Source organism: Neltuma alba, unplaced genomic scaffold, assembly GCF_004799145.2.
Source record: "Neltuma alba isolate B1F8T4 unplaced genomic scaffold, ASM479914v2 tig00005298_pilon, whole genome shotgun sequence".
NCBI classification, from domain to species: Eukaryota; Viridiplantae; Streptophyta; class Magnoliopsida; order Fabales; family Fabaceae; genus Neltuma; species Neltuma alba.
In genome coordinates this window covers 54,794-64,104 of record NW_021634053.1, presented here as the reverse complement: position 1 = coordinate 64,104, position 9,311 = coordinate 54,794, and the positions used below count along the sequence as shown (strand labels likewise).

At 36.8% G+C, this 9,311-nt stretch overlaps 2 protein-coding genes across 4 annotated transcripts; one reads left to right on the top strand and one right to left on the bottom strand.

Moving 5' to 3' along the window:
* The first annotated feature begins 361 nt into the window (after window positions 1-361).
* LOC114747396 (zinc finger BED domain-containing protein RICESLEEPER 2-like) lies at window positions 362-1,974 on the top strand. Of its 2 annotated transcripts, none has more exons than XM_028935717.1 (2): window positions 362-1,246; window positions 1,535-1,974. In XM_028935717.1, exon 1 carries the CDS (start codon window positions 524-526, stop codon window positions 1,181-1,183), a length of 660 nt encoding a protein of 219 aa, XP_028791550.1. In that variant the 5' UTR covers window positions 362-523; the 3' UTR covers window positions 1,184-1,246; window positions 1,535-1,974. The 2 variants fall into 2 exon arrangements, with proteins under 2 accessions (XP_028791550.1, XP_028791551.1); XM_028935718.1 differs by having other exon boundaries at window positions 1,494-1,974.
* Window positions 1,975-2,654: 680 nt separating this feature from the next.
* Window positions 2,655-8,395, bottom strand: LOC114747402 (probable galacturonosyltransferase 15). Of its 2 annotated transcripts, XM_028935725.1 has the most exons (6): window positions 7,791-8,395; window positions 6,861-6,904; window positions 5,879-6,028; window positions 4,942-5,523; window positions 4,192-4,500; window positions 2,655-3,435 (listed from the first exon to the last, which is right to left on the bottom strand). In XM_028935725.1, the coding sequence occupies exons 1-6, from the start codon at window positions 8,014-8,016 to the stop codon at window positions 3,145-3,147; spliced, it is 1,602 nt and encodes a 533-aa protein (XP_028791558.1). In that variant the 5' UTR covers window positions 8,017-8,395; the 3' UTR covers window positions 2,655-3,144. The 2 variants fall into 2 exon arrangements, with proteins under 2 accessions (XP_028791558.1, XP_028791559.1); XM_028935726.1 differs by lacking the exon at window positions 7,791-8,395 and having other exon boundaries at window positions 5,879-6,020; window positions 6,861-6,888.
* Between the last annotated feature and the right edge of the window lie 916 nt (window positions 8,396-9,311).

Below are 9,311 nucleotides of genomic sequence, written 5' to 3'. Positions count from 1 at the left end.
ATACTTGTTCCACCAATGATAACATCGCCAAGAGAATTGGTGAGCGTCTTTCACAGAATAGGTTCCTTTATTGTAATGGTCAACTTATTTGATATACGCTGTGCTGCAAATGTTATTAATATAATGGTTCAGGATGCTCTGGGAGCAGTAAGTGACATAGTCAATAAGGTTCGAGAAAGTATTCGTTATATTAGAAGTTCACACTCTGTATTGGAAAAGTTCAATGACTTGGTTAAAGAAGTTGGGATCCAGAGTAAAAAATATTTATTTCTTGATAATCAAATGCAATGGAATTCCACCTATTCAATGCTTGAGACTGCCTTGGAATTCAGGGATGTACTTACTCTTCTACAAGAAATGACAATGCGTACAGAATCAGTCTTTCCAATGTAGAGTGGGAGAGAGCCACTGCAGTCACTAGTTACTTGAAATATTTTGCTGATGTTACAAATGTTCTCACAAGGAGCAAGTATCCAACGGCAAACATTACTTCCCTGAGCTTTGTGATGTAAAGTTGCAGTTGATGGAATGGTGCAAAACCTCAGATGAATGTATTAATGGTTTGACGTTAAAGATGAGAAGCAAGTTTGATGAATATTGGGAGAAATGCAGTTTAGGCTTGGCAGTTGCAGCAATGTTAGATCCTCGATTCAAGATGAAATTGGTAGAGTATTACTACCCACAAATCTATGGTAGCACTTCTGCTGGTCGCATTGATGAGGTCTTTGATGGTGTGAAGGCCCTGTATAATGAGCTCTCAATCTGCTCCCCATTAGCTTCTTCTCATGATCAGGGATTAGCCTGGCAGGTTGGGAATGGGACGCTTTGTTTACCTGGTAAGGATTCGAGGGATAGATTGATGGGGTTTGACAAATTCCTCCATGAAACTTCTCAGGGTGAAGATGTGAAATCGGATTTAGAAAAATACTTAGAAGAACCTCTCTTTCCACGAAATGTTGATTTCAGCATATTAAACTGGTGGAAAGTACACACTCCGAGGTATCCTGTCTTGTCCATGATGGCAAGAAACGTATTAGGGGTTCCAATGTCAAAGGTTTCACCAGAGTTGGCCTATAGTAATAATGGAAGAGAACTTGATCGTGATTGGAGTTCACTTAACCCTGCCACTGTTCAAGCCTTGGTGTGTTCACAAGATTGGATACAGGGTGAACTGGAAAGTTAAAGAACTGCTTTTCTCCTGCCTTTTGACTTGCATATGTTGATTCTTCTCTTAAGAAATTCCTTTGTAAGTTATATCTCCTAACGTTACAAGTCAGTTATCCTTAAAATTATGTCATATTCTAGTTTTATCCATCCTTGTGCATTTAAACAAGTTGATTTCTTAAGTCTTATTTTTGGCATCTGTTGTTCTTTTTTCAATTGTTTTTGGCGATCACTTGCATCTTATGAAGTCTTCCCTTCACCTTTAGAAACAAAATCTGCGTTTGCCTAGGGATATCCTGGTGTTTATTTATCCCAATCACCCTGCACAGAAATATTAACTGAACCACACTGCTGGATTGCTTGCTTGAAGATCTCAGCATCCTTGGTCATCCACGATCCACTTAGCCTTGGAGCATCACTCTGGTCATTGGTGTGCCTATGCCCTTGGAACTCCCTGGGGTTTTTGAGCTTCATAGATGTTTGAAGATCAGAAAAAAGACCTCCTTCCATATGGATTCAAAATTTGAGCATGGATCTCCATCTGGTGACAACTGCAATTACTTTTCCTTGTTGAGACCCCCCATAACAAAATCAGGATTTTGTCTCCCCTGCATATCTATATAATAGATGCACTGCATCCCCTTTGCTTCACGAGCCTACGAAGACATTGTCGTGAACATCCGGTCTCGGCCAAGAAAATGGTGTTTGGTTAGGTGGCCTTTAGTCAGCTGCTCAAGTCATAAAATTATCGAGGGGCAGCTTAGGCCCAAAGCCTTGGTATTTTTCACGAGAAAATGATTCCCCTTAACCCCCCCCCCCAAAAAAAAGTGTCTTCTGTTTGTCTATCGTTGTAATTATGCTTAACAGTTTTTTTTTTTAGACATTTTCAGTGCTTTTCAAAAAATATGAGCATGTTCATCGGTAAAGTTTTTTTTTTAAATTATTTTTATTCAATTCATTTATATTTTTTGCGCATCAAAACAGTTTGTAGTTGTCTACAGTGTCTGATGCAGATATTTTCCGGCTAGTTTTGAATATCTTCAACTATGCGGAAAGCAGGAAATAACTTCCTCTTTCATGTGATCTTCAGCCCTATTCTTTTGTGGTTCCCACCGGCCTTAATTGTGCTCTTGTCCCAATTGTGTTGATTGTTGATATCACATCATCAGGTTTCTTTTTTGGGACAGAACTTACTCGGATTCCAAACTAATCAAAATGAGCCAAACTTGGGACGCTTCTCAGTGTAGAGACCAACCCATTAGTTGCATTCCTTTTCTCCCCTTTTTGTTGGTCATCCCGATCAGTTGCATTCGACAACAATACTTTTTCTTGCACATTGGAATACAAAGCCATTTGTCTGCAAATTTGCTGAGTTAATGATAAATAATTGTATATTTGTTAAATTTGAGATCTAATTCCAGATGAATTTATCGCGTTCGAAATGGGAATCAGCATAACCCCAAAAACCCTCTCTAGAAAAAAATATCAGATGAACTATGAAGATATATGGTGAATATTAATCCAGGGTTTCTCAAAGATTCGTCTAAGATCTGTACAACAATTAAAATTTTCAATCAAGAAAGTAAGCCAGAATGCTATACAAGTAAAATGTAGATAAGCATATCCAATGATGTAACTTACAGTAATGAGAAACCTCATATCTGTCTCATTATCGTGCCTCTAATTTCAGCGACTGCATATTGTGGCTTATCCAAATTGCTATATATGAACACGGAGTAACTTGCATCATTAGGTGTTGGACGTATAAGTCAGAGACTGAAGGACCAAACCTTCTTCCCTCTGATATATATCTTGCTCAGTCTTAAATGACCATGTTCACATCTCGGTCCTTGCAAAAGTATCGCCAATTTGAGTTTTGCCGCTGAAAATCGATGACGAAACTCAAATAGGCGATTTCTTTTCTGAACCAAAGCGAACTTAGGGTAAAATGAATATTGATAGTATAAGAACTTAGTGCCTTCACCAAGTGATTCTACATCTGCGAATAAACTTATCTGACGAATTTACGTATCTATTCCAGAAACTCCGAAATTGTGGGAATCCAATTTCAAGCCATGGCTTCGCAGGGCCATTAAAATGTATAACAGCAGCAGATTGCAGTCTCTCTATGTTGATTTCTTCTGATTGATGGCGATAGCCTAAATCTGTCACAAGCCATGCTGAATCTATGGGATGAACATGACCCTGGAAGGCAATCAAGGCCGGTGGAAGCACTCCTGGGTTCCATAATGCTAACCCAGACTTGAGGTTCTGAGAAAATAGATAACATACAGATTACGGTGTCACGAGACAACAGAACGGAGCAGCAAAAACACAAAACAGTTCTCTGTAAGAAAAGATGTGCAAACAAAGTGTAATTTATTGGTTCGCTTCATCAGTTAATTTGTTTCTAATAGTTCTGGTCATCTGGGTTTTCAAAAGATGACCTTAGTATTATTTTGTTTCTTGAATTTTTTTTTTTTTTTATATCCCTCCAGTTTTCAAAAGTCCTATTCTGATAAAATTCATCCTTTCTGAGACCCCCAAAAAAAAAAAATTACGGAAGTTTTGTAAATGGAGAATATAATGTTAGGAACAGTTTCGCCTCCTTTAATGGATTTAATTTGCTGGGTAGGACTTAGATTAGTCTGGTTTGGACGGTGCTTTTAGAGAGACTTATTATTTCAAAAACTAATGTGTGTAATGTGCCTTGTATGGTGTCTAAGAATTAAGTTATGCATCGTCGATGGCTTATAAAAGGTATTGTAGGAGCTTTTTCTTTATTTTATATATATATATATATATATAGAGAGAGAGAGAGAGAGAGAGATTTTTTAAAAAAGCAACAATATTATAAATGTTTTTACGTCGGAAGGCTTTATATCTGTTTTCAACATCTGCTGCGCATGGTTCGAAATGAGGCACCTTTTGGAGAAGAAATGCAAAGTTGACCTTTTATGTCTATGGTTCCGTCTTCAAGTATGAAAATCTCACTGGAAAAAAGAAAGTGCTATCAAGTATACTCACAAGTTTCAACCATTGAAGGTAGGTCTGAGTGATATTTGTTCTCCTCCAAGCTTGAAGATCAAATACATTGACGCCATAGAGCCAAGCACATTGATGAGGGTTAAAGTAGGATGATATAAAGGGATGAGAAAAGTTGAAGTAGTTTGTATATTTACTGTCAGGGCAACAGGTGTCTCCATCTCCACACCACGACTTGAATACTGAACCACTGACTTTGCCACTAAGATCAAGATCCCACAAAGAAGAGATGTCGTGTTGTACTACAACATCGTCATCCAACAACACTATCTTGCTGAGATCTGGAAACAACTGTGCCAAATAAAACATAATTTAGAATATGAAACCACCATCATCTAGCATTCGGACTTTGCTATTAGTGAAACAGATGCATACAAATGTGTGTATTTAATTTGATGTCTGAAAAATACGACTGCTTATAATTTATTACACCTGAGGTCACGTTGGTATAATCCTCGGGTCAATAAAATGAAAAATCATAGAGAATGGATTTACGAAAAACAAAATATAAATAATTTATAAAATATCTGCCCATTTTATCTTTATTATCGCTACTCAGTAGTAGCGTACATACAATTAACAAGCTAAGCCTATTGACTTGTAACCTGTTATAAATTTGAGAGACCAATTCGTACCGAAAAATAAATTAAAAAATTAAGATTAAAGCATAATTAAACAATAGACATCTTTCAATGACGAAATCGTGTGTTTACTAAAAAGATGATTAATTACCTGAGGGATATACATTCGAAGATGATTCATCAAGGAAAAGCTGCTTGGCCCTAAAGCTGCCACGAATTTGCTTTGCTGTCCAGTATGACCAATCTCGTTTTCTTTAAACTTCTTGTGGAATTGCTTCCCAATGTGGTGATTAACTTGCATCATCTCTTTAATACCTGCATTCACTTCTTCGGACCAATCATATTGGTGCAATCCCCTAACTTCCAAAACTGCTGGTTCAACAGTATTGGTGGCAAACCAAGCATGCATTGGAGTGTAAGTTTTCTTGTCAGTAACTATGTGGAAGACTAGTTTTTCAGGGTTGGCTACATTTTCAACTGCGGAGGCCACAACAACAGAAGCGGCAAGGACATTATCAGTTATGAGAACTAGATGGTGAAAACTTTCACTGACAAGGCGAGACACGTATTCAGGAGGAGGGAGACGAGATCGTGCCATGGCATTTACAGCATATTCTTCAGCTAACTTGAGAGAGAGACAGTGTAGGGTTTTGGGGACACCAAGTGAAGCTAAGTGCCAGAAAACGGATTCTTGCTGTCTGGCTGATTGAACCTTGTGTTCCATCTGTGATAGCTGCATATAATGAAGAGAAAGAAAGTGTGAAGTTAATGACGATATCCAATTAATATATACAATTCTAAGAAAACTTGAAAGAAATTTAGGTACTCTTTCACTTATTTATAAAATGAAATAACCTGCATATGACGTGATTTTTGTCACGTTATCGTCACTTTACTTGAAGTTTAACTTGAAATAATCACGAACTCGTAATTTATACAATATATCTACGTATCTCAAAAATTCAACTCAACCATCATTCAAAAACTAGAACAAAATGAGAGATACTAATAGAAACAAACAAGGAACGAAATTTCCGATAAAGGGGAAGTGGTTAAAAAAGCAGAATGAATCAGTAATTTTTATTTACCATGGCTTTGGTTTTGAATGCAAATGCCCTAAGGTCTTGTCCTTTTGACACCATCTCATTCACAAGCTCGTTGAATGAGTCGGCTTCCCCTTCATTAACCTTATCACCCTTTGCCTCTAGAAGCGCTCTAGTCAGCTCATCTCTGAGTTTCTTCACACATACAAGACAAGACATCACCACAGTAAAAACAAAAACTAATGGAATCACTTAAAATACTATTCATATAGTATTTATTATTTATATGGTCCTATTTATAAAACACTTTAATGTATTTTATACAGACTAAAAAAAACCTTTAATTGCATTAATTTTTTATTAAAATATAATACTTAACTTTACCCTTATTTAATATATACACCTTTAAAAAAAATATTCACACTATAATAAATAAAAGATAAAATAGTAAATTTATACTAAAATTTTAATAAAGTGATTTTTAAATAAAACTAAAAAAACTTTTTTTGTTTTTATAGGACTAGAAAGTACTATTGAGCAATATCATTTTGTTTACATAGTTATCTTCATTTTCATCTCTTGAGATTTACGTAATAAATGTTTTTAAAAAGAGTCCACAACGGCTTTTATACGTCATCTGAGAGTGACAGATGGGGCACCAATCGTAATTTTGAATTTGATGCTTTTAGGGATAAGAATAAAAGAATAAGATCCCCAAGGGTAAGGAGCGGATATATGAGTAACAGGGTGCGGGGAGACGCGTGGAAGCAGCCAAAATTGTAGTGGAGAAAGTCGTTATGCCCCCAATTATTACTAATGGCTGCGTTATTTGCCACTGCTTTCACAAAAAGGCTAATAGGATAAACATGATTGCGGTCCAACTGGACACGTGTGTTGGGAAAACCGCTAGTATCACTCAGTGCCGACACCAAAAACTTGCGCCAGTTCACAATTTCACCAAAAAGTATTCTTAAAATATTGAGGAAGGGTAATTGTGTAATTGACTAATTGGAGTCCGAACACTCACCATAGGTGCGTCACTTCCGCTGAAATATCTCCATCCTACGCAATCTGCAACGGACATTACATTATATACATTACATTTCATGCTCGCCCATGTTTTCTGAATGATATACAGCCAATCATATTTCTTGACACCAAACTTAAAAAATATTTTAAGAAATTACATACTCTATTCTAGTATTGCGTTTTCTCACACATAAATTTTCGACGGAAGGCAAGCTAAAAATTATAATTTAAATTTTAAATTAAAATATTAGATCATTACTAAAAATAATTTTAAAAAGTAAAATAAATTAATTATCTACAATAAAGTAATTATTTAAGGAATAAAAAAATTCACGTCTCGTGATTGTTATGAATTGTAATAAAATTTCTTGTATAAAGTTGAAAGTAACCTTGCGTCGTGATTTGACTTGATAGTACGTCTTGCACCGAGTACATGGTAGTTTGTAAACACTGAAGTTTGGTATATTACCTCATGCCCAATAATTGACGACCCAGGACCCCACAAGCCAACCTTGAAAACACCTCACTTCTCGCAAATTTCAGCTTATTCTTAAAATCTTTATATATCGAAACACAATATTCGAAAACAGAGCAATTTGCACTTTACGCTATCACTATGAATATGCTCATGTAATATATCTATAAGAAAATAACATTTATATGAATCGCTATATGAAATAACCAAATACTCTCCCTATTTCAGTTGAAAAATAACAATCATAATAACAAGAAAAATTTTATCAGTGCTAATTAACTTTCCAATATGACAATTAAGAATAGGTTTTAGAACTTGCAAAAAGTTCATTTCTAATCTTTTGAATAAAAAACAATCGGTTGGCAAAGGAAATAAAAAACAACTGCAAAAAGATTGAACAGACAAATACGGAAACAATTAGGACAAAGAGTGTAGCAGAAAAAGCAGAATCACCTAAAGAGGAGCATACAGAAGTGGATTCCAGGACCAAAATGGCGAATCTCAGGAAGAGGAACGGCAGTACGATCGCCAGAAGCAGCACCACAGGCAGCAATGTCCTAGCGGAAATCCGACGACCAGAGGCGCTGGCGGTGGCGGCCGTCTTGGTCGAGCCTTTACCGGCGGCGCTGTTCGATATAGTCACTCTCTTGATCCCGCTCGCCGATATATAGAACTTCATCTTCTGAATTCCATCAATCCAATCCTTCTCCAATCCTTCTTCTCCCTCGTACGTGTTGTTCGGATCGTATCAGCCAGAGATCTGAAGCTTCATTAGCTCAGCGACAAGTAATGAGTGAGTGATTCAGTGAGAGAAGTACAGAAAGCGCGCGAGCGACCGGAGAGAGAGAAACAGAGAAAAGGAGAGTAAGTTTGTTGCATCTGCAGAGCACCAATGAGTTCACGGGTTTCGAATTTTTCTTTCACAACAATATTCTTGGAAGGATCAGAGCGAAAATGAATTTTCTTTTCTTTTCCTTTTAATTTTCCGGGAGGAAAGAAATTTTCCCAGAGGGGAGAAGGAAAACGCCAAACGAAGCCGCGTTAAAGTCCGCGGGAAATTATCAGAATGGCTAAAGCTTGGAGACAGCACTTGCTATATATACACACACAACGCGATGCGTTTTATAGAGAGATTTGCGTGCTTGTCTGTTTGCCACTACTTTCGACTTTAATTACGAAAGTGACCCTTGTTCCTTCCCCTCCCTCACCGACACCTCCTTCGGGGATTTATTTTGGGTGGTGTCGGTTGCAGGCTTGCAGCATAGCCTGGCCCTGCCTGCTAGATTAACGTGTTGATTACGTTTGAAAAACGCCAAATAGGTCTTGTTAACTTTTTGGCCAAAAGATTTTTTCAAGGAATGTTTGGATATGATTAAAAGTATTTTTTAAAAATATGTTTTTATAAATTGATATAAACCCCGGAAAAAAGACAGAAAAATGCAATTTTAACTTCAAAATCCCCAAAACGTCCGTCTAATTCAAGAAATCCCATTTTGGTACCATGAGACCAAATTGAGATTATTATGAGAAAAGAAAAGACCAAATTGCCCTTCATTTTAAATATTATTTTTAAAATATCACAGCCCCTATTGGCTGGCCGGTCACAGGACCTCCGGCGGCAGCGGTCACCGGACCTCCGGCGACTGGCCAACAATTGGTCATCGGAGCTCCGCCGGTCGGAAATTTCTTTTTTGAAAATTTTTATAATTTCAATATAACGGTTAACAACTTTTGTAATGCTATTAACAACTTCAGTATAGCAATTAACAACAGCTTTTCTAGGAAATTCAACAAACTCCGGTGACCGGAAACAATTTTTTAAAAAATTTTACAACTTCAATATAACGGTAATAACTTTTGTAACGCCATTAACAACTTCAGTATAGCAATTAATAACAGCTTTTCTGGAAAATTCAACAAACTCCGGCGACCGCAAACAATTTTTTTGAAAATTTTTACAACTTTAATATAACG

Bases quoted from the DNA above. Each gene is read 5' to 3' on its own strand.
- LOC114747402 (XM_028935725.1), bottom strand. From the start codon at position 8,016: ATGAAGTTCTATATATCGGCGAGCGGGATCAAGAGAGTGACTATATCG. The intron at 6,905-7,790 runs GTGATTCTGCTT...TGTCCGTTGCAG, and splicing joins TTCTGTATGCTCCTCTTTAG to ATTGCGTAGGATGGAGATAT. The intron at 5,524-5,878 runs GTAAATAAAAAT...CATTATATGCAG, and splicing joins CATTCAAAACCAAAGCCATG to CTATCACAGATGGAACACAA.
- LOC114747396 (XM_028935717.1), top strand. From the start codon at position 524: ATGGAATGGTGCAAAACCTCAGATGAATGTATTAATGGTTTGACGTTA.